Source organism: Mytilus trossulus, chromosome 12 (genome assembly GCF_036588685.1).
Source record: "Mytilus trossulus isolate FHL-02 chromosome 12, PNRI_Mtr1.1.1.hap1, whole genome shotgun sequence".
Taxonomy (NCBI): Eukaryota; Metazoa; Mollusca; class Bivalvia; order Mytilida; family Mytilidae; genus Mytilus; species Mytilus trossulus.
Window position 1 is genome coordinate 6483873 of NC_086384.1, and position 26524 is coordinate 6510396.

General features: G+C 32.8%; 1 protein-coding gene across 2 annotated transcripts; it reads right to left on the reverse strand.

Annotated features, from left to right (window-relative positions):
* Positions 1 to 827: 827 nt before the first annotated feature.
* On the reverse strand, positions 828 to 18679 carry LOC134692873 (sodium- and chloride-dependent glycine transporter 2-like). Of its 2 annotated transcripts, none has more exons than XM_063553489.1 (14): positions 18575 to 18679; positions 18129 to 18251; positions 16519 to 16650; positions 15308 to 15569; positions 12818 to 12950; positions 11376 to 11510; positions 10778 to 10881; positions 9869 to 9993; positions 9432 to 9544; positions 7208 to 7336; positions 5770 to 5869; positions 5036 to 5136; positions 4400 to 4567; positions 828 to 2398 (listed from the first exon to the last, which is right to left on the reverse strand). In XM_063553489.1, the coding sequence occupies exons 2-14, from the start codon at positions 18247 to 18249 to the stop codon at positions 2279 to 2281; spliced, it is 1743 nt and encodes a 580-aa protein (XP_063409559.1). In that variant the 5' UTR covers positions 18250 to 18251; positions 18575 to 18679; the 3' UTR covers positions 828 to 2278. The 2 variants fall into 2 exon arrangements, with proteins under 2 accessions (XP_063409559.1, XP_063409558.1); XM_063553488.1 differs by having other exon boundaries at positions 18129 to 18261.
* Positions 18680 to 26524: the final 7845 nt, after the last annotated feature.

Below are 26524 nucleotides of genomic sequence, written 5' to 3' on the forward strand. Positions count from 1 at the left end.
ACTATCCTGGGTTTGTACCAAACTTGGACAGAAGCTTATTTATGACCATAAGATAGTATCCAGAAGTAATTATTGTAAAAAGATAACTCCATTTTTTCTGTATTTTACTTTTAAATGGACTTAGATTTTCTTCCAGTTAACATTACATACAGTCGGCAGTTTAAGTTTTCAAAACATTAATTAGATTCATTAACTATCCTAGATTTTTACCAAACTTGGACAGAAGCTTCTTACAATCAAAAGATAGTATCAAGAGGAATTTTTTTATTGATTTTTTTCCTCATTTTTTGTCGAGCCTGCGATTTATAGCAAAAGTAGGCGAGACACTGGGTTCCGCGGAACCCTTACAAATTTTTTTAATTTTTATCATAATTCTTGAAAAAATTATACCCCGGAATTGTCGTAGATTTTTTTCTGTCCAGTGCCAATTATAATTTACTGAATGGAATACTTTGTTTTTATCATTGTTAAAGTGTCGTTTAGTGATCAGTTATTTTTGCACTCTTTGTTCTGTGATCTTAGATTGACAGATGTAATTCCTATTGAATTCCAAGCCCATACCCTTTTAGTTAAAGCGTTTTTTTGCATAACAATAAAGGTTCTACATCAAACAAATCAATATATGCGATTTATTTTTTCATTTATTCCAAGTCGCATGAAATCAACTGAGAAAATAGATTTCTTTGCCATGACTTTTTTCTCCTTCTATTTGCAAGTTCGACAATTGGTATTTCAGTTGGTTTTTATTTTGTGTTTTGCTTTAAGCAAAATAGTTAAAAATGTTATTTCAAATGATGGTTATTATGAAAAAATAACAAAAGTTAAAAAAAAATATATAATATAATTATTGGATTTCAAAATAAAAATTGTAATAAATGAACACATTGCCAAACACTTAGTATTCATATATATATTAATAAAGTAAATTATGTACAATCTAGAATATTATAATGTTATTGCAAGAATAGTGTCCGGCGTAGATTTTTACTTACTCGAGCTAACGAACGCATTTATATTATAATAAAGATGACATTCAGACATCTTCATGCAATAACCTTTTCTTTTTTTTATCAAAACTTGAAGAAAAGAATTAAATAATACGCAATACACCGATGACGTCTACGTTCTGTTAGAAATATTATCACTATATAAAATTAATTATCGTATGAACATTTTCGTGGAGTAGACTGTCATATTGCACGAGCTTGTGAGTTAAATATTCTTATATTCTACGAGGGAAAATATTCAAAGCAATAACCCTTTCATTGTTGTCGAAAAGTTTTTAAGAATATTGTAATACTGATTACGTCACATATTTGAAGTTTCATTTGCACAGGTATAAAAATTAATAATAATGATATCTTACTTAAAAATGTTAGTTTCGTTCTCTATGTAGTGTTTTGTTGTTGATAAGTACTGATTCAAATATATACAATATGTCTTAATTATTTCAAACCAATCATAAAATAACAAAACTACAACCCCAACATACCCTTTGTCCTCTTGCTTCGCTTACAATAGAATCTGCGAACGCTTCATTCTACATTTTGTTTTACAAACTCGTTTGAACACTTTAATTTTATCGTAATGATTCAGACATAAACAAATGGAGGCCAAAAAACAATAGCCCACTAACCCCATGAATTTATTTACCTTCTTTTATTACATATAATTTAATTTTGGATGTATTGTGTCTTTTGATTGGCTGACTTTGTTTTGTTTATCAGCCCATATACATAATTTGGTCATGTGACCGTGAAGTCATCAACGTTTTTTCATGGTTTTCTCCAATTTAAAATGGATTTAGAATAAATTATAAGAAACAACTGTCTCTCTAGATTTTTCGATCATTTAACATTGCAACCTCTATTCGTTCAAAAACTATTACAAAAGAAGAGTTTCAAAATCAAACAATTAAGGAATGACTGTAATATGTTTTCTGTTTATTCGAAATAAGATTAAAAAAAATATGATGCATACTTAAATATAACACGCTGCGCGGGTTATTCAGTATACACCACAATTTTTATGTTATTCCTTCACAGACAGAACAAATATTACAGTCATTCCTCAATTGTTTGATTTGGAATAGTTTTTGAACGAATAGAGGTTTCAATGTTAAATGATCGAAAAATCTAGAGAGAACCATTTCCCGACATGTCTTCAGTTGATTATAATACATTTGTATCTCAAAACAAGAAAACGGACCTATCGTATTTTTTCTACTTTTCAATACTTTTGAATAGTTTGTTATTTTCAAACAGAGGAACGAACATCCTTACGCAAACGTCTCTTTTTCTGATACATAATTTAATTTTTCTAGTTCTGCATTATCATTATCATCTTCGTCGTTAGCTGGTCTCCAGGAAGGAAGCGGTTTCAAAGAATGTCGAAGTCTCTACAAAGATAAAAGGTAGAACTTTTCATCAACTAGCAAATGGATGATGTGCACCCTGTTGGACTGTTACAAATCAATCCCCGATGGTATATCAGCAACGCGGGATTTTTTTGTAGATTTGAAGACCTATTGATGGCCTTGGACTGTTTTCTATTCTCTTGGAATGGGTTGTTATCTCTTAGTCACATTACCGTTCCCATTCATACATTTATGATAATGTACTTATGTAAAATTTCACGTTGACTTATGTTCTTAGAACCTCGTGTAAAGCTGGACTTGCATGAACATTAAAATGTTATGGTTTGAGCGTATCTAGCTAATTACTTACGGTAAAACAACGAAAACGCTTCTGCAGGACGACATTTTAATTTGTATTTATTAAGCTCTATTTTGTTTTCTTAAATTTGAAAAAAAAATCGACTAAATTTATATCGGTTATTTCCCCGAGGGTATCACAAGCCCAGTAGTCAGCACCTTTTGTGCTGACATGAATTATCATTGATATGGTTATATTTATAAATTATATGTTTACAAAATTGATAATTTTTGAAATACTAAGGCTTTTCTACCTCAGGCATAGATTACCTTAGCTGTATTTGGCAAAACTTTTAGAAATGTTGGTCCTCAATGCTCTTCAACTACGTACTTTATTTGGCCTTTTAAACAGTTTTGGATTCAAGCGTCACTGATGAGTCTTTTGTAGACGAAACGCGCGTCTGGCGTATATACAAAATTTAGTCCTGGTATCTATGATGAGTTTATTCGTTATATCTTTTAGGGAACAGTTGTATTGCGCTGGTCGAAGAGATAATAAATAAATGGATATCGATAATTCAAGAACTGATCCTTTTCGTTTTTGTCTTTTTGTTTGTGCATGTCCTGATTTTGTGTATATCCTTTGATTGATTACCGATTATTAAATGTCTTATAGTGTTAGATACATTAATTATACAATAATACATTCATAATACATTTATAGTGTATACAGTTTTGTTTGTATTTGATTGTTTTATTCCTTGTCGCTTTACCCTTGACAGATGGTACTTAAAGTGATATAGGAATAGTACGGAGTGATATCGGAATAGTACGAAGTGATATCAGAATAGTACGAAGTGGTATCGGAATAGTACGACGTAATATCGGAATAGTACGGAGTGATATCGGAATAGTACCTTCTTATACGCAGTTTGTGATGAATCACAAATGTTGTACAGGTTATTCATAAGATACAATTTTAAAAATAGTTTTATAAATGATTAAGTGGAACATAATATGCATCCACTAAACGCAAAGTTTGTTTAAAGGATAATTGGCAAGAGGAGAACATATTTGTATTATTGAGGATAATGAGTAACATTCAATTTCATTCCAGCATCATTGGTTTATATATATACTCGTATATTGCAGTAAAATTATAACAGTTGCAAACAATTTATATTGGCTATCTTATTACGATATTCCCGTGCTTGCATTTCCTATCATGATTTTCTTGATAGAGGGTTACTGCTCACAAGGAAGCTATTAAACCAAGAGTTCCAAATGGTGAAGTTGAAATCATCCCTTCGTAAATTTTACGGACGCCATCACGAGTTGGTTGACCGTTATGGAATAACCGTTTCACAAATGATATCGGATATGTTCCTTACTTCGTAACTACAATCCCCTTCCCTTTCATGAATTTGACCTACCGAATTAGACTATTTACCGGATTTGTAATCACATAAGCAACACGACGGGTGCTGCATGTGGAGCAGGATCTGCTTACCCTTCCGGAGCACCTGAGATCAACCCTAGTTTTTGGTGGGGTTCGTGTTGTTTATTCTTTAGTTTTCTATGTTGTGTCATGTGTACTATTGTTTTTCTGTTTGTCTTTTTCATTTTTAGCCATGGCGTTGTCAGTTTGTTTTAGATTTACGAGTTTGACTGTCCCTTTGGTGTCTTTCGTCCCTCTTTTATTAACAATATGGACTGTATATTAACTGTTTTGTGTTAGACTCTTACCTCGAGGAAGTTTCCTTTTTCCTTTGTAAGTGTATATACCATTCCAACGGGGATAGGCACCAGAGATATAAGTGCTATCATCCAGCCGATTCCAATAGACCATTTAGGGTAAGATTGGTCCCCATAGGTCACTGGGGAATGGACTACTAAACTAAAAATCCACACAAACTACAAGAAAATCATATATTTGAGAGAAAAAAATACAATAAAAGAAGATTGTATCAGAGGACACGAATGCCAACGTTTTGCTATTTTCAATGTTAAAAAAGATTATTTCCGAAATCAATAAAAACGTATACTTTATTATAATAAAAGATTCACTTAATCATTACTTCGGATATCTAAGACCATCTATTGTCAGGAAATGATGAGAACATTATTTTGACGACATTAAAAAAACCTCAATGTTGTTTTCACTTACATACAGGAACGAGGAATTGTTTTTAATAATGTTGTTTCCCTAAATGTTAATGGAAACATTCTGCAATTATTTTGAACTTCCTGTCTGGTTCAAATTAGTGTTACAAGAAATTTCAATTCATTTATTTATGTTTGTTTAAAGCCGTCTCCACAATCCTCACCCAGGAGAATGCTCAGTACCTGTTTAGTCACAGTACTGGTACATTGTATACTAACCAGTAAGGCAAACGGGGTAGTCAAACCTATTCCTATCTTCCAGAGTATTCCGAGGCTTTTTCCTGTCATCATTTCAAAGTCTTTGCCTAATCTATTGATTCCTAAAATAATAGAAAAATACATCGTAAAGGACTATACAATATGTTATAAAAAGTAAAAATACAAAAATACTGAACTCCAAGGATAATTCAAAACGGAAATTCCATAATAATTGGGATAAATGAATAGCTCAAATACATCAAGCGAATGCATACCAACTGTCATATTCCTGACTGGGTACAGGCATTTTCTTATGTAGAAAATAGTGTACTAAACATGGTTTTATAGTTAGCTAAATCTCCCACGTATACCCGTTAGAACTTTACGCTCATAATTTTAATTGATGCCATTACAAAAGGTATCAATTAAAAAGTACAGACACGACAATGAAAAGACTGTACAATGACACACAAGTGTCCAATGAATAAATTGAGCATTTTAAAGCTGTTTTGTTGAAGAAAATTACTCTTACTTGAGAATAACCAAGTTGTCATGCACACTCTATATACAACATACAAATTTAGTCTTTAGTTTTCTATGTTGTGTCTTGTGTACTATTATTTGTCCCTGTTTGTGTCTTTTTCTTTTTTATCCATGACATTGTCTGACTCCGTTGGTTTCTATCTGTGAGATTGACTGTCCCTCTGGTATCTTTCGCGCTTCTTTGATAGAGTTTTTTGACAAGCAACACTTACCATATATCCATGCTAAAACAAACATCTCCATGAAGACAAGGATCATTATTGAAACACTAGCGACATACCAATCCATAAGTTGTAGAACATATATACCACCCTAAAATCATGCACACATACATAGAGTGTGCCAGAAGAAACGCAACATCTACATGCATTTTCCATCTAATTAAAAAAAAATATGCTCTTTAGGAGTTTACCAAACGTTGGTAGATTTTGAGGAAACCTTAGAATATGCATTCAGAACAGGGGGTCTTTTAATTTTCAGAATTGAACTTTTACAAGAAGGTTATATTATATGTGTTTCTCGTTTCTCGTTTTTTTTATATAGATAAGACCGTTGGTTTTCCCGTTTGGATAGTTTTCCACTACTAATTTTGGGGTCCTCTGTTCGGTGTGAGCCAGGGCTGCGTGTTGAAGGCCATACATTGACCTATAATGGTTAACATTTCCAAATTGTGACTTGGATGGAGAGTTGTATAATTGGCACTCATACCACATTTTTTTATATCTATATACATACATAGTGTGCGCCAATAGAAACGCAACATATACATGCATTTTCAATCTTATCAAAAAATTCAAACCGAAAGATGCTCTTTAAGAGTTAACTAAACATTAATAGATTTTGAGGACTCTTTATAATATGCATACAGAACCTGTGTCTTTTCAATTCAGAATTCAATGTTAACAAAAAGACTATAGCGGCATTGGTCTTTTTTAAGGGCAAAGGGTCTTAAAATATAATTTGTTGCGTTTCTATAGGCAGTCATCATACTAAGAAGGAGCAAACTCAGGTACATGTATGATAGTTAGTAATAGACTATGAAGACAAAACTATCAAAATTTAAAAAAAATGGCACGCAATTGTAAATTTGCTTTGTTGCTTTTAGAAAGTCATATCTTTACTGCTCAGAATTCTCGACATTTATTACGCTTAAGAAATGATTTTGTATGCAAAAGTAATTATTGTATTAACAAGAAATACTGTTCAATTGATGACATCTGACATGTGTTTAGCAATCAATAATTTTAGTTTGACATGTACGATCCGAAGGAACTGCAAGACATGTTATGGACACATAGTAATTTTACAGAGATGGATGAATAGATGGCTGTTAACATTTCCGGACGACAATTCGTTTTTTCTAATAATTTCGGAACTCATAAATTTATGTCGTTTGGTAAGCGTTTCTGTTGAAACGCTTATAAAAAAATTGCCTCAGACACAACATATTTGAAGAGGGTTAATTTCCTTTTTGATATAAGACACATGTTTATCTAGATTTGTACCATAATTGTGATATGTGGACTGAAAATTCAGTCTTAACATTTTTGATAACCTAGCAATGTCATTTATTTGAACTGCTTGAGTTTTGCAAGAAATAATTCTAAAAGTTTTTTTGAGCGTTTAATGTTGCTGAAGAATGTAAGTTACCTGCGTCAAGCATGTTAGTCCAAGTATAAATCCAGAAAGGCAGACGATGGCAGTAACTATAGTTTTCTTTTTGTTTGCTCTAGGAAAATTATCAAATACTGCTCCAGTCATAGTTTGAATATGAACCATCTATTATAATGGAAAAAAAATACAACTCACAAAAAAGTAAAATCACAAAAATACTGAACTCAGAGGAAAATCAATACGGAAAGTCCATTATCACATGGCAAAATCAAATAACAAAACTCATCTAAAACGAATAGACAAGAACTGTCATATTCCTGACTTGGTACAGGCATTTCCAAATGTAGAAAATGGTGGATTAAACCTGGTTCTATAGCGCTAACCCTCTCTCTTTAATAACAGTCTCATCAAATTCAGTTATATTTATATATTATATTTATAAAATTATATATGCAACTGTCAATGTATATTTGTTCCGCCTAACAGAAGTTCCAATGGAAAGTTTGTTATAAACATTGTCATAATATTTATTCCTGTTGGAACAAATAGTATATACTATTTATTCTGTAATATTCATTCCTGTGGAAATACTATTCAAGAATATATTTTCCTTTTGGAACTTATATTATAAAGGAACTTCTATTCCGTGACACAACCACCTACCCCCCTTTACAAAATATAAATCAAAACAGATAAAGGAAGAAAGAACACAAAGCAAATAAACAATATACAAAATGAAATTGAAATTCAGGTAACAGATAATGTAAGTATTAGTAAATAGTGGAACACTAGATTGGTCATCTTAGATTGGTGGTAGATAGATAAAAAAGATTGATTAATTGTGTTTTAAAGCCATTTTAAAGTGCAACTTTTGAAGTATTTCATGGCGGCCTGATTTTATTTGATGACGGTAGCCGGAATGCGCGGCAAAACCACCAACCTTCGATTGGAAAACTGACAATTGTAGTCAATTAAGATTGTAGTCGTTGCGAATGTTTAGCGCGGGTATCGAATAATTAATAAAGAAAATCAAGTTTATTGATTAATATATATCTTCACAAGGGTTCTCATTTTGATTGAAAAATAATAAAGCCTAACTAGCATGAAGACTTTCCGCTTCCCCACAAAAATAAAATGGATTGTTTTGGCAAAAAATTTTGGAATTTTCGGTCCTCAATGCTCTTCAACTGCGTACTTTATTTGATCTTGTATCTAACCTTTTTTATTCGAGCGTCATTGATGAGTCTTTTGTAGGCGATACAAATTTCGATCTTGGTATCTATGATAAGTTTATTAGCTTTCATAGAGGTCAGTTTAGGCCAAAATATTCTAGGTGTCAACTCCGAGAAGCAGACTAAATATGAAATGATGTTGATACGAAATGAACTTTTTGAGTGTGTCATTAGTTGTTATTAACCTAAATTTTCAGTACAAAATGCATGAAAAAAAATAAGTTATATGACTATCTAAGTTTAACGTTTATTGGTCCAACAGTTTTCACCTGAAATGTTATGTCTCTAAAAGCAGCCTGTACATGAACATGAATTTCTGAAAACAATTTTGGAATTTACCGTGAAGTACTTATTCGTGGTTCTGTGGAAATAAATAGAATATTTTGATAGTTAAACATGTGTTAAACTACGATTACGAAACTGGATGTCGACTTTTTTCCAAAGAAGTCATTTGATTGACTTTTACAAAATGTTTTCTTCTGAATTAACTGTGAACTGCTTCCATCGTTATTTAGATGAATGCACAGGTTCAATCGTTAGAAAATCTACTTAATACTTAATACTTATGAGCTTTTAACCCCTACGAGTTTAAGGCCAACTGCAACAAAATTAACATCTCGATAAAACATGTAACTAGTCTTGAATCTGATGTACAGTAGTTGTCGTTTGTTTATGTAATATATACGTGTTTCTCGTTTCTCGTTTTGTTTATATAGATTAGACCGTTGGTTTTCCCGTTTGAATGGTTTTACACTAGTAATTTTGGGGCCCTTTATAGCTTGTTGTTCGGTGTGAGCCAAGGCTCCGTGTTGAAGGCCGTACTTTAACCTATAATGGTTTAATTTTTAAATTGTTATTTGGATGGAGAGTTGTCTCATTGGCACTCACACCACATCTTCCTATATCTATTTAGAGACGCTTTGGACGCATACAATAAGGTCGTCGACATATTACTGATCTTACTATTCTTTATTAAACTATATATTTACATGATAATATTTTTGAAACAGCATAATTTGATTATTTACCTGACTATCCAATCCAACTGTAAACAAAGTGAGGAAAAATAAAACAGACCATAATTGAGGCAAGGGTAGTGATGCTAATGCCTCTGGATATACCATAAATGCTATGCCAGGGCCTAAAATAAATAGAAAAAACACACTTTGTGTTAAAGATTTTAATTGTGTATCTCGTCTGTTCTGAAAATAAATGCTAGACTCTGTGAAACTTTAAAATCATTGACGAAGGCTTACTTTCTGTTAACAATATTTTGTTTAGTGAAAATCAATGAAGAAGATATGTTGTTTACCGTTTCTGTTTCTGTCTTTTTTTCTTAATTGAAGAGGTTGATAAGCAATACTTACGACATAAAGCATTGTTAAATTTAAAATCGAAGTAGTTTTTGTTTTTATTTGTTTTCTTGTTTTTTGCATTATAACATACAACTAAAATATAAACACACCTTGCGCAACAACGTCATCTATGTGAACCCCGGATTGCTTTGCCATAAACCCGAGGGTAACAAAAATTACACAGCCAGCAAAAAAACTAGTCAAACCATCTAACACTAGTAAGATGATAACATCTCTGAAAATAACACGAAAAAAACATTTATAAAATGTATTGGATTTAAGCATGCATTAATATTTTGCTGAAAGTTCACATTCTGTAAACTTGTATTAACATTTAATTATAATACTAATATGATATAAAACTACAACCGAAGAGCATATTAACATTACAAATTATAATGCAACAACGTTTGTAACGTTCATTTTGATTAGATAACGTCAATCATTTGACAATTGATGCTATGGGACGTACGCACAAGCGCAGACGGCATAATATGACAGATTTTAAATACACGTTTTAACGTTCATTTTGTTTTCTGTCAGTTTCATTAGAATGGAGATAACAATATTGTATTTTAAGCTCCGACGGCTACAATTGAGGATTTGATGGTCGCAAATTAAGTTTACTGTCTCCACTTGGTCTAGAAACCAAGAAGTTCTAACAAAGTGTGCTTGACGTGTACTTCCTTAATTAAACCGCTTACGACTGCTGAGTATCTACTATTATGTGGAGGAAAGCAATGCTGTTACACTTATCTCTCCTTCAAAATTGTTATACCAAAATGACTCTCACAAAACATATCGTAGCTAGATATCCTGACTGTCCAACCACCGATGCGTGTTTAATTCTGTATTAATGTAGAACCTACCACAATGCTCACAGCTGGCGTCGTGTACTCAGAGGACTTAGTCGTCATGCCTCTTTTTAAAAATCCTTCTTAAGAATTGTGTACCGAGTGTTTTATTACAGTGTATTTTCAAGGCGTATTGATTGTTTTCTGTAATAATACATTTTGTACCTTTGAGTGTTATTATGGAAGTTATTATAACTAGCCAATGTCGCAACACCTCCCCAGCCGAGTCCTGCCGAGTAAAATATTTGCACTGCAGCATCTCCCCATGTCTAAATAAAAGATTTTTGAAATACGAAATAATTGAGAGAGAGAAAAGTCGACATAAAGTGATAATTTTAGAATAACACAGTGCAAGAATTGAAATCATGGCTGCATATTTCTTGTATTTTTCAAACTTTGTCAATTTATTTATTTATTGTTCTGTTATATGTATATTATATTTTTTATATATGTATATGTATTGGAATGTTTAATGTTATACGCTATGTTTTATATCTGTATTTTAATGTTTTATGTTTTTTAAACTTATATACATGTACAAGTTGTAATACTGTAATAATAAAATATTGAATCTAAATCTATTTTAATAATATAGGGTTATTGCATAACTATTGGGGAATATTGTCCCGAGTGGAACGTTATATTGCACCAGCTTGCGTAGTGCAATATTGGAATTTATTGCACGCTAGCTTTTGATTAATTTCTATGCAATAATAGTATTTATAATTGTTGATCAATGTTCCAGGTTAATTGATTCACTTACTGAAAATTTCCACAATTGCTCCCATCTAGGCGTAACAAAATACAGTAGACCCTCAGTAGCCCCATCAAATAATAAACCACGGATAAGCAGTATCGTCAAAAACACATACGGTACTGTAGCTGCCACGTATACAACCTGTTATAAATAAATTGTAGTGTGCCAGTTTGTTCTAATCTTAATTGTTATACATGTAGAAAAGAGGAGAAAGATAACAACACGATTAATCAAACTCATAAGTCGAAAGCAAACTAACAACGCCATTGAAAAAACGAAATATGATAAACAAAAAAGTATGTATACATTACACAACAAATCTAATAAAAAAAAATGAGCAATATGGCCGGTATAAAAAATGGCTGTAATTCAGTGGTCGTCGTTTGTTTATGTGTTACATATTTGTTTTTCGTTCATTTTTTTTACATAAATAAGGCCGTTAGTTTTCTCGTTTGAATTGTTTTACATTGTCTTATCGGGGCCTTTTATTGCTGACTATATGCGGTATGGGCTTTGCTAATTGTTGAAGGTCGTACGGTGACCTATAATTGTTCATGTTTGTGTCATTTTGGTCTTTTGTGGATAGTTGTCTCATTGGCAATCATACCACATCTTCTTTTTTATATCATGTGCTCCGGAAACGTCACGAGATTCTATTCAGACGCTTAGCTCTTAGATTAAGTGCTCTCGGAGTGCTTTGCTGGATTGAACTTAATTCAATCTCATGGACGTAAAATTCGTAGAAAAATTTGGAGCTTTTTGACCAAAAGGACCTAAAAAAAAGGGAAATTCATTTAAATTCATCATTGTTGATGGAGTCAAAATCTTAGGCTTATTTGTTTATAAAAATAATAAAATATTTTAAACTGGGTGAAAATAAATATTCTGAAACATTCGTAGACGTTTAAACAAATTGAATGATTATATATATATATAACATGTATACTAGCACATACTTACCATAAATGTTGATAAGCCAGAGATTGTTGAACGTGGTAAATGTTTTTATTTACGGTCGTTTTCCTCTATTCTTTTTTTTGTGTGTATACGATTCTCTATTATGTATATTAAAGCACCCTATTAACTTCTATTCGTTATATTCATCCATTTTTCTAATTTGCGAAATTTTTCTCTTTCCTGTAAACCCCATCACGACCCTGATAACACTATTATAATAGCTAATAAAATCAAGGAAAAGTTTCTCCATTTCAGACATACTATTGAAACGAAAAGGATAATTTGAATGTCCAATAATCGACAAAAGGGACAATTTCAAGCATGACTTATGTAGTAACACAGTTTTCTTTTGAGTTGATGGCGCTGTTACTATTGATTAATCTTGGCGAACTTGTTGCACAGCTTGTTACTGGTGTAAAACCAAATACATCTTTGATTATAGCTAATCGTTAAACAAATGTGGTGCTGTATTTTTCTAAAACTTGTATTACCTTGCCAGAAGTCTCTATTCCGTTTATTAAACAAAGGAATGCTATTCCCCATGCTGCTAATAAACATAGCACAAGCTGCCATCGTATAACGCCTGGAGTACCTATGCCATCTGTTATTTCAAGAACTTTATTTCTGAAAGTAATATCAGCAATATGTTTTATCATTATCATTTTAAATGAATGAGCAATTAGATTTGTTTAAAATTGTAAGACATAACATGTGACCACGTCAAGCTATTCACTTTAAAAAAAGGGGAACTGATAAGGACCCATAATTAAGTCCAACTTGAATATTTACGAATTGTTTGCATATCAAGTGGATCCAATCTATATAAAATTATGATGTTTTACAGATTTTTCTATTTTTATATTTTTACAACTTTTTCCCAAGGGCCAGTTTTTTCCCTATTACTTATTACAGTCGGGTCACATTTAAATGAGGAACCTTCAAGTACGTTTTTAAGTTGTCGACTTGAGAGTGCACTATTTCGATGGAGAAAAATTAAACCTTTTTTGAAAGTTTTTTTTACAAATGACACAAGTTTTTGACATGTATAAATTTTACAAAAGTATGTCAGCGATCGTGTGACTCTTGCGGTCTTATGACCTATGATCAAGTATCATACGACCTAGAATTATTTACACCTCCATAAAATAATAATTTACAGTGTTAAAATTATATTAAATCATTATGATAATAAATTCATATTCATAATTCGCATTGAGGTCATTTTTCAATCGAGGAGTCAGTTTAAATGTTTGGAGTATAATATAGTTGGTGCAATGATTATGCTCCATCCTAATTGTTACGCCCTAAAACTAGTAAAACTAGCTGTTGAAGACCTAGATATATTCTATAAAAATTTTCAACATTTGTTGGAAATCTTGAGACAATAAAACAATTAGGTTTTACTTATTGCAATAGAAGACAAAATATGAATTATATAATGGCATCGGAACATCAGAATGAAAAAGCTCGTGTATATAGGAGAAACAATTTGAAACAAGAATGTGTCATATATATATAGTAAGTTCACGAATGCCCCACTCGCACTATCATTTTCCATGTTCAATTGACCGTCAAATTGGGGTCAAAAGTCTAATTTGGCATTAAAATTAGAAAGATCATATCATAAGCAACAAGTGTACTAAGTTTCAAGTTGGTTGGACTTCAGCTTCATCAAAAACTACCTTGACCAAAAACTTTAACCTGAAACTCACACTTTCATTTTCTATGTTCAGTGGACCGTGAAATTGGGGTCAAATGTCTAATTTGGCTTTAAAATTACAAAAATTCATATCATAAGCAACAAGTGTACTAAGTTTCAAATTGATTGGACTTCAGCTTCATCAAAAACTACCTCGACCAAAAACTATAACCTGGAGCGGGACGAACGAACGGACGAACGGAGGCACAGACCAGAAAACATAATGCCCCTCTACTATCGTAGGTGGGGCATAACAATGACTATTGATAGATTTATAATGTTTAGATTAGGTTGCATTTTTCTTCACATGTATTTATATAACACATTCCCCATTTCCCTCACATGTTCTTATATGACACATTCCCCATTTCTTTCTCAATTATATTTTATTAACAATTGTCAAAATGATTAGCACGCTGAATGTCCGTAAATATACGACTTAGGCTTCAACTTCGAGCTAGTAGTCACAAATAGTGAGTGTGAATGTCAGAGTTAAGTTTTGTTTGAAAGATTCATTCAACTGAGTTTTACTGTGAGTATTGTGAGTATTGTTGTGTGTTTGCTTATTATACATTGGTAGAGGTAGAGGTGGGGAGTGAGACACTGTATCACAACACATGTTACAACTCGCCGCATATTTGCGCCTGTCTGAAGTCCTCTGAACTTGTTTAATAGGCTTGTGTGTGTGTTTTTTTGGTCTCTTTAATTTTCGTTCTTTTACATGCTTTGGTTTTAAGTGTGTCGGCTATTTTCTTTGAACTGCATGTGTTACACATTTTGTTTAGTGACCATCTGGAGCGCGCCTATGGGTGCGATATATTATTGCTGTGTTGAAAACCTATTGTTGGCCTTCGGCAGTTTTCTGCTCATTGGTCGGGTTGTTATTTCTTTGACACTTTACCTATTTCCTTTCTCAATTTTAACATTGTTCGTTTAGAAAATGACACTGGTGTCAAATGAATGCTTTCGATTCTTGTCGTCCTCTTTAACTGACGACCGAAAAAACACCAACAGAAAACAAGTAATTCATAAAAATGAAAACAAAAATAAATCATATAAAAATGAAGATGTGGCATGATTGCCAATGAGACAACTATCCACAAAAGACCAAAATGACACAGATATTAACAACTATAGGTCACCGTACGGCCTTCAGCATTGAGAAAAGCCCATACCGCATAGTCAGCTATAAAAGGCCCCGAAAAGACAATGTAAAACAATTCAAACGAGAAAACTAACGGCCTTATTTATATAAAAAAAACATTAATAGTAATATACATACTCCCAAAATTCCTCTGTCGCTGTTTTCCTGGTAATATTCAAAGCATCTACTATTGGTGACAGCACTGTTGTGTTTATTGACATGTTCAAATACGTCTGTTGTATCCTTGTGTAGCAGTGCTCTGTGTTGTAGTCATTTGAACAGGTACTCCATGGGATTGTAGGATAGAATGAATTCACTAGATAATACAGGGCCCAAGCAAGAATCACATTGTAGTATATACTGACAATACCTGTTAGACAGATCATACCAAATCCTATACCTGTATTATAGAAATGGTTAAAACATTGAACAATTTTAGCTCTATATTATTTTGTACAAAACCATCTGTCTTTTTCCTTTCTTAAGCATTATACATTTTTTCTTCAGTCTGGGACCCTGTCGAAACCTCCTCTGTGTGTCAGTACGCCAGAATCAAAAGAAAGTTTACCTCATGTGTATTATAACTATTAACTTACTAAGTACACAGAGAACCTAACACCGCGGTTTTATAGAAGCTTGAGCATACATGTAGGTTGCATGCATGCATATATCCTAGTAAATGTAATCGCACTTTACACGACTTATTCTCGAAGTAACACACACTAGTTTACATTGCCGAATATTGTCTGTCAAAATGATGATTGAGCTTCATTTCCCCCTATCATGCGTTTTAACTCAGGAAAGTCTAGTGGATACGTTTTCAATTCGAATATTAGAAGTTATTGGATCGATACTCGGCCGTGTCAAATTCAATTGTTGTGGAAAATATGTGTGCTGCTTCTCCGATTTGCTCACGGCATTAAAGAGTACACATGAAGAATAGTCGTCTCGATTTCGAATATGGTTGGCATGTCTTCCCATAACTTTGGATTGTTACCATATGATTTATAAATATGGCTTAGCTCTTTAAACTGCAATGCAGTGTTCGAATTCGTATAGTAATCGTAATTATTTAGTGTGCTATTTGCCACTGGAAATCAAACATCAATCTGAGAGGTTATTGTTCGTAGTTCAGATTTACTGCAGATTGCACATACAGATCATACTAAGATACAAGAAGATTTGTTATGAGTGCCAATGAGACAAATCTCCATCCAAGTCACAATTTGCAAAAGAAAACCCATCATACATGTAGGTAAAAGTAGGGCCTTTAAGCACGGAGCCTTGGCTCACACGGAACAGCAAAGTACAAAGGGCCCCCAAGTAGACATGTTTAAAATTCATCTTACCTCTAAAGAGTGGACAGCAGATCCACACACGCCCTGGTCCAAGATTTGACCATTGTGAATATGTAAGTTCTGTAAACATGACAGGGATACCAAGTATGAACAGGAATAAGAAATATGGAATCATGAAAGCTCCTGGGGAGATAATATGAAAAACGATTATATTCAATTGAAATTAAAAAAAAAACACTACTGCATTATATACCTATATTAGCAACTATAATAGTGAATGTTTCAGTTTTTTTGTAGTTCATATACTTTTTTTTTATAATAGAAAAAGAACTATTTAAATATATAAGAGTAATGAACGTCTGAAAACTTTTATTATATAAAACTGGATAGCATCTGCAAGAATTATATAAGCATTTCTGTCGGTTTATGTAAACCTAGATTTAAGAAGATGTGGTATGAGTGCCAATTAGACAACTCTCGAGCTCCATCCAAGTAATAATTTGAGAGCCGTGGTGTAGTAGTTAGTGCATCGAACTACTAGCACAAAGGTTCCTGGTTCGATTCCCGTTCGGGATGAAAATTTCAGGAACTCAATTTTCGGCTCTCCCTTGACACCATTTGTGAGTATGGTCTTGAGGAAACGATGATAGTCCGTCGGAAGGGGACGATAAATGGCTGACCCGTGTTAATATCTCTTGCACGTTAAAGACACCCTTGTAGATTTCGAAAAAGAGTAGGCTAATGCCGCTACAAGGCAGCACTCGCACCTGCAAAGTGGAAAGGGATTAATATAAGTTGCAAAACTTGTTTCCCAATCCACTATAAATAAATATGTTTAAACTAAACTAATAATTTGTAAAAGTAAACCATTAACATGAAGGTCAATTATACTGGTTTAACACGGAGCCTTGGTTCCAACCTAACAGAAATCTATAAAGGGCCCAGAATAATAACTATAATGTAGAACTATTCAAACGGAAAAACCAACGATCTACTCTATATAAAAGAAAACGAGAAACTAGAACCATTGATGAACCAAATCAACAAACGACAACCACTGAACATCTGGTTCCTGACTTAGGACAGGTGCAAACAAATGCAACGGGTTTTAACGATTAAAGGGTATCTTCATCCTTACATGAAATAATAGTGTAAAAGCACAACATAGATAGACACCATATAAAATATTGATTGAAATGACTTTTTTTAAACATTTTTTTTATAAAGGAACATTTTATTAAAACTTCAAAATGAGGAGATGTGACATTGTTGCAAAAGGGACAACTATTCATAGATTGAAAGGACAGAGAAAGGTGAACAGCTGTTCTCATTGGCAACGATATACTTTTCATTGTTTGTATATTCATGGCGATTTAAAAGCATCTTGCATCGACATATTGTAAACAGGCGAGCGTGCGAGGGCTGTATAACCAGTCAAGGTCGTTCAAAGAGGGACGAAAGATACAAAAGGGACAGACAAAAAACTTCCTTCGCCATATTGTAAACAATGTTTACGCTCGTTGTTATTGTGTCATCGGGTTGATGTGTCAATTCATAAATATATTCTTTCTTACAGGTTTATATTGACAAAATAAGCATTTTAATACTCCCCACTCCCCCCCTCCCCCCCCCAAAAAAAACAACGTTAAAGATAAACTCACCGCCGCCATTTTTATAACAAACATACGGGAATCTCCAGATGTTACCGAGTCCAACAACACAACCAATGCTTGAGAATAGAAATTCATACCAGTTCTTCCAGTTTCCCCTGGCGTTAGTCATCACTATATAGAACTGACAATTAAAATATGTTCAGTATAAAAAAAATCTGCCGATCTTTTCCATTATTTTGTTGCTACAACTTTTTTTCCTTAAATACTATAAAAATATCGTTCACATTTATAAAAAAAAAACAGTTAACAAAAAAGACGGAAAATGAATAACTGCCTGAAGACCACTAGTCAGTATACATAGTGGGGTTCGTGCTACTTAGTTTGGGTTTTTTTTGCTATGTTGATTTTCTGTGTACCCTTGCTTGTGTTATGGTCGTTTTTTTCGTTTTATAGCTTATGTTTTTAATATAATTCTGTATACAAATACATCCTACCTTGAAAGTCTTCTGAGTTCCGCTTGACCAGAAGTTTGACCAGAAGATGTCTTATAAAGAAAAATGAAAACAACTTTTTTTCCAAATGACTGACTAAAATTTAAGGTAGACTACTAGATTTAAGGTAATATTAGACAAGACGTATAGAAATATTATCACATTTTATTTGACAATGTTATTTTTTCACCTGAACTATCTCTCAGGTTACTTCAGTATCCTTATAAACCAGTTTCCCGACTAGGATGACATACGAGACTATGTTATATAACTATGAAATCTTAGTCCATCGTACAATCTACTGTACGTATACTGTAAACATAATTGATACTAGTTCATATAAGTAAATGACCATATTTGCGTGCTAAATCGGTTTTCAATGTCCTTACGAAAACAAGTTATGCTATGTCTATCTGGCCTATATTAAATAAAATACAATTAAAAATGTTATCAATACACTAGTCAACGTTCGAAAATCCAACTTTTGCGCGCTAAATCGGTTTCCAATGTCCCTACGAAAACAGGTATGACTTTGACCTATATTATAAATAAAATACAATTATAAATGTATTCAATATACTAGTCAACGGGCGACAATTCAACTCTTTAGTATGCCTTCGTTTACTAGATGTATCGATGAGTGTTTCAGCCTAGTTTATTTAAAAGCTACTAAACATGGATAAACACGTATTAAACTATAGCTAATACTACTTTTTTGTCAATGACAAACACTCTTTTCCTGAAAATATGTATTGCAAATAGCATTACGAATTTCATATAAAACTAAACAAACTAACAAACCAAAAAAAGTAAAAACCGTAAATATCAACAAGAAAAAAGCCACTAAAAATGATAGTAGTACTGCATGCAAAGAGGTAGCTAAAAGTTAATGTTTATTACAGATGTCATTTTCCGAACATAGAGTCATTTGTTGGTGAATTCATGATTTCCTTTTTCAGAACTTTTAATGAACATGTATTAACGTCAAACAATAATGATATTATTAGTATCAGACGGGACAAAAAACATATTCTTTGGCGAGTTCCTTTAGCTTATGTTTGATACGAAAAATAGGGCTATTATGGTTGTTGTTAAGAGAAAAATGTTCTTTGCAATGTTGAAAACGTATATCAACTATGTTTATTACAGACTTATAAAAAGAATCCAACAATTTCTTATCAACTTTCCCGACCGTGCGAGGGCTGTATAGCCAGTCAAGGTCGTTAAAAACTTCCATTTGTTGTTATCAACTTTCACTCGTTTTATCCATTCAGAGAAGTAAGTACGAAGTGCGCCGTGGATGATATTACGACACTCATTCCCATTAGTGGCAAAATTCCGGTGCATTCCAATTAGTAATTGACGGGAGACGATATTTAGGTCGTTTCCTGAGGAAAAATTTCAACTTTTGGTCTCGAATCATGTTAAGATCTCCTGTAGTAGCATGGGAACTGGGGCCATAATTGTATTTGGAATTACTGCATTTTCATGACGTAGGTGTATTGTCAGTCACTGAGACATTTTTATTTACATCTTTACTCACTTCGCTGTAATTAAACACATGTTTCCGGGTAGATTGGTTTTAAACATAACAATTAAGAGGGAGTTCAATATTATCAACATATCCAGGAATTTGTTCTTTAACAAAATGATCTATCTTAGTTTAGTCCGAACTGACAATTCTAGCCTCTTTTTTATACCTTTTGATCAGATCCTTAAATTTGTCAGCAATTAAGGAAGCTATCAGACAACCTGGCATTCTGTATTCTTAATCCGAACTGAAAATTCTAGTTTTAATTTGTACCTGTTATATGTAATTATCATTTTTAATTTGACAGTAATGAACCAAAGAACCAAATGACCAGGAATGTTGATAGATTAATATATATGATTGAGTTAAATAGGCTTAACTCCAACAGTCGACACTAAATTTTAAGGTCAATCCTAAGTCAATCCTTAGTCTAGACAGGTCGAGACTGAATCTTGACTGGACGAAACTGATCCAGCATTTGTCGAGATCATTTAAGACGGTAAACGGAAGAGGACAAAAGAGGACAAAAAAATCACAAGTCATAGTCAAACATATGATAGGACAAAAAGTCACAAAGAATTTGTCACAAGTTGACAATTGTTTGAATATATAAGAGATGTATCTTGAAATATTTACTTTTCAGTACATGTATTCATATTAAAGTTTAGGAAAGGTGCCATCATACTTGAATGAGACGTAGGGTCCTACCTATACCGAATAGTGTATATAAACGAGTCTTAACAAAATTTGAAAAATAATACAAAATGGTTAAAAGATTACCACTAAATTTGACGAAGAATATGTTCTTTACAACATTTGAACAAATTGAATACATGCATGAATTTTGAAATATATATCAAAATTGTTGCGTTTTTAATATAAAAATTTAAGCGATAAATATCTCACCTTCTTTTCACTACAAGATCCTGTTGATCAGTAAAGCTACATGCAAAAAATGTATTGTTTATTGTCTTCATCCGCATATCATAGTACATGTACACTTAAAACTCATTATAATATAAACGATTAATTCATTAAATCTTTTAAGTCAATCTAATTGAAATGTTGATCTCTGATTACGTTATACTGCATATGCAGTATAACGTAATCAGAGATCAACATTTCAATTAGATTGCTTTTAAGTAAGTGTATTACATATTTAGTAAAAATATCCATTTGCCCAAGGATTCTAACTATACAAATCCTTGCTTTGCCTATTATAATTATCTTCAAACGGTTTTAAGAAACTCCGACTTCAATTTCAAATTACACATCTTAACTTTGCTCAAGCTGAAGCAAAGAGCATTGAATATACACAAAACTTGTATATATTTGTTTAGGGGCCAGCTGAAGGACGGCTCCGGGTGCGGGAATTTCTCGCTACATTGAAGACCTGTTGGTGACCTTCTGCTGTTGTGTTTTTTTTTATTTGGTCGAGTTGTTGTCTTTTTGACACATTCCCCATTTCCATTCTCAATTTTACAATGTCATATTGAATTAAAAGTGGAAAGTATACTCTTGGCACTAACACCACATCTTCCTATATCTATCCTCTTGTGTTCGTTGTTGTGTTCATATATTCCTTTGTCTAAAAAGTTCGAGGAGCTAACACTAACATCTACACTCATCTCCGAGGAGCTAACACTAACATCTACAATCATCTCAGCCTCTTTTAAACACGACTCTTCATTTTGATTTTAAAGAATTAGTTCAGGTTGTTGTAAGGAACTTATTTCTGTAAGGAGCCTGTATTTCGTTTGTTTATGTGTTACATATTTGTTTTTCGTTCATTTATTTTTTACATAAATGAGGCCGTTAGTTTTCTCGCTTGAATTGTTTTACATTGTCTTATCGGGGCCTTTTATAGCTGACTATATGCGGTATGGGTTTTGCTCATTGTTGAAGGCCGTACGGTGACCTATACTTGTTAATGTTTGTGTCATTTTGGTCTTTTGTGGATAGTTGTCTCATTGGCAATCATACCACATCTTCTTTTTTATATTATTCCCACCGACCTTGTCGTTTTCATCTTATACAAGCATGTTGACAAAAGATTATTAACCTTGTTTGTATTGGATATATATAAGCGTCTTTAAATTTCATACAAACAACGGTACATTGGGTTGTTGTCTCTTTGACATATTTCCCACTTTTATTATTTTTATTTTTATTAAATTTCGATCTTCCTGTGAAATAAGTTCTATTCACACGTTTCCCTTTTCAGTCCTGTATTTCAACTTCTACCATGTGAACTTGAACAATCATCGAAAAGAAAGCAGTCACAATGCTTTTCAACATAAAAATGGTAGCATACATTATAAACTTATAACTTTGGGATACCATACGGTATGTTTTATTGAAAGTGAAAAAAAGCAATTAAACCATGCATCAAGGCTTAGCATTCAACGAGGAACAAGCGATAAGTACGAAATGTATGCTTGAGTTTCTCATTGACAACATAATTTATTTGTTGAATTTTGAGGTAGACTTTTTCAACGAATTTCCGGCATTCCTATGGAAACGAACTGTGGGCCTCTTTTTATCGATAGACTTACACCTCGAATTTTACATAAGCGGCCATCCCAGTACCATAATCTATGACAAACGAGACAATTTTAATTTGGAAATAATCAATTTCCCCCACCTTAGTAGTGCATTGTAATATACCAACCTCACCTGCATATGGGTTAACATTTTCCAACTCATTCAAGAGCTTGCAACTGCGACTAAGACTTTGTAAACGACATCATTGTCTGAGCAGAAAGCTGATGAGCCATGTTTGTGACAAAGAACATCTCGTCCTTTAAAAAAAAGTGTTTTTCGGAAGATACCAAGACCTTGTTTATAAATATTCCGTATCAACATTACAAATAATTATACACACCGGTCTTGAAGTATAGAAGCAATGTACTGTAGTTGTATATCGTCTTACTTACTTCTTATAGTGTTCTTATATTTTTCTTAGTAAATGATTCCGTTCACTGTTTAGTCTATTTTTGTATTATGCATATGACGTGGCGCAGTACTTATTTATCCCGTCATTGTGTTATTGTCATTAGCTAAGGTAAATGTTTAGTATTCTTGTCTCGTTTTTGCTAAACGTGCTTTGTTTATATGCCTTTTTATTTTTGTTTTTGACATAATTGGTGTTTTTTTCTCAAGTGTTTAAGATTATAAAAATGTGTCACCCTTAATTGTGTCCGTTTGTTTTGTTCACCACATTGTTGACACTATAATGGAATTTTATGCGACTGACATGCAACCGAGAGGTTAAGCTTATTTTAGCTAGTAGGTTAAGATATAACACCAGATTTAATCCACAACTTAGTCTTTTTCATTTTTAGCCATGGCGTTGTCAGTTTGTTTTAGATTTATGAGTTTGACTGTGCCTTTGGTATCTTTCGTCCCTCTTTTTATACCAAATCAGGAACAGAATAGTTGTTATACATTCGTTTGGTGTGTTTGAGCTTTTGATTTTGCTGTTTGGGAGTGGACTTTCCTCGGCGTTCGTTTTGTTTTGTTTTATTGTTTTACTTTTCACAAATCTCTGAATATTTTGTTAAATTTATGGGTATATAAAAACGTTTTACTTTAATAACACATCTTGTATTTTTTTCTCTTTGAAAAGTATCATTATGCAGCATCCATCAACAGTAGATGTAACCAAGTTTTAGTTTTCTAAAAAGCTATGGACCGTTCGCTCTACACTAATTTAAGGTTATATGTGTGCATGTGGTTGTTAAATAAGTATTGGAAATGTGGTATTTTTAGATATTGATTGATATAAAATGGATGTACTTTAAGAGCCATGCTTTTAAAAAATTTAAATTTCTTGTTGAAAATTAAAACAATTATAAATTTGGACACGACTCTTGAGGTGTGCCCTGTCTGGAGGTGTGCCTATATTGTCAGAAGTTATAAAATACAGATAATGCATTTTTGTAAATATTGTATAGGAACATTGTATATGAAGCAAAGTAAATAGTGCAAATTGCAGAGTAACAAAGCAATTAAACACCTATTAATAATTGATATTTCAATATTGAATTTATCTGTCAAATGTATGCATAATAAAACGAATATGAATTAATGACAGTTGACCGGAATAGCTGTTGCTGTATCTCAGCCCGTTATAATGCAACCAATCAGAATCTATACGTGATAAGTAATTTATTCAAGATGGCGTGTATTTCGACTGAAACTAATTATAGCTCCGCACCGTGATACGAAGCAAAAATGTTAAAGTAATAAAGCACCCCGTGTCATTATGTATACTTATCTATCTAGATAGAAATTCAAACGGAGCAAATCTACCTATCTTGAGTCTTACGACGTTAGTAAAACTGCCAGGTGGTTCGAAAGAATAGGTTCGGAATCACTCTGTGTCAAATATCATCAACGAAAATATTTAAATTATGTCAGAGCTGGTTTGTGTAAACAGTGTGCCTTTACAAGCCGAACAACCAGCTTTAATTTTTGTATCCAGCATAAAATCTTAATGTGCCAAAAATCATTCTGTTTTTAATAGGGGAGGTGGATGGGGAATGATAAAAAAAAAACTCTTCCTTTATGATTAAAACAAAATGCTTATGTACTATTTAAATTTTATCGACAGTAAGGTGTCCTTCATGACTATCTTATTGCACAAACGTAACAGTGTTAAAGGGGGATGGAGACGCTAAACTATTGATATAAACATAATTCGAAGAAAGAAAATACAAAACTATGAACACAGGAAATAAATGAAATGACAAACATAAATCTTTTTTTACAGATTCAATTTGGTTGAGGCAGGTTAAAAACCGCAGTGAGTTTGCAGACAGGTCAGTAGTTCCTGCTTCACAATATTCATGTGTCATCTATCAACAATATGATCATTATTTATCATATTTTGTTGATATCTAGCATATTTTAGGTAAATTCACAGAAAGGTGTTTCTCCCAGTTCAACTGGCAAATAGTACATGCTTTTCGGTACTCAAACTGTCTGTTTAACTATGTTCAGCCCTTGATGATATTATTTTGTGAAATCAAATACGTTGACCCGGACTGAATAACTTTGACCCGGATATATCGCCGATAATGAATGAAACGACGACGTAAGGTTGAACCGGACTTAATCAATTCATCTTCCGGTTTGCTGATTTATCAGATTAAAGAAAACACCTGTTTCTACTGTCATATGTACTATGTAAAAATGCAAATAAAACCCAATTTACTTATACATATGTACTTATACATCTTCGGATTTCAAATACTTGGCTTTGAGCGTTCCTGATGAAGGTAAATTCGGAAGAGCGCTTCGGAAGCAAGAAATAAATAAGCGTGTTGTTTTCATTTTTTTTATAAAGTATCTTCATGGCTGTCTGCATATTCATATGGATGGTAAAATATCAGCTATACTTGGCACAATATGAAGACTTTTTGAACTCGTTCGCTGCTTTGCTCGCTCAACATATTGTGACTCAAAGATGACATTTGACAACATCAATATGTTCGCTTGAAGAAAACACATCTACACCAGTGATTCTGAGACAACTAGTCTAAAAGCAAAGAAATGGCACATACACGTATTTTTTTTATTTTTTTTGGGGGGTGGGGGATTCGAAATTTTTCTTTTATTTATAATTCGAGTTCCTTTTTTGGTAAATTAAGTTCTATTTTATCATCGTCTGACTTATCTCCAGGGAGTTTATTAGAACATTATGAAAGACGGATTTCACTAGTGGACGGGAAACTATCTAACTCTCAGGATAAGCAATGTGCCTGTAAGTTTTATTATGGTTTGTATTTTTCGTTCCTATTTGATGTTAAATCTTGTGATCTCTTGTTTGGCTTAATTTTTTTTAATTGTGCAGTCATTTATACTTTTGCCATAATTTTTAATCATCTTTTAGTGTGCTCTTCTTTTTGTCACCTGACGTTTAGCAAAAATCAACCAATCAACCAATGGTGTTTGTGTTTATAAAGTTTGAGCTAAAGAACAATGCTAAGCTTTTTTTTATTGCACTGTCTTGTTTACGAGTGATGATGGATAAAAACACACTTAGTGCTCTGGTTTAAGATAATAGATATTTTGTAATTAGCATTGTGAGCAGCAACTTACACAGATGACATAGAGAAAGTTCCACTCTCGAAAAGGGAGGTCAAATTGTCTGCTGTCTTTTTTTGTATTCAATTCCATTCAGTAACCATACCACATCTTACGATTCTTAGTGTTATACCACACATACTTAGAGATTAAAGTGTAATACCGGTTAACTATACTTCACAAGGAGCACAGGGGAAACAACTCAACGAAGCAACACTTCATTAACGGTCATCAGTGATTAGCAATTACTAATATATACCCTACAAGGGTACATATACATAACTTTGTAAATAAATTACACGACGCTGTTATCCTTTCGGGGTTATCAACGT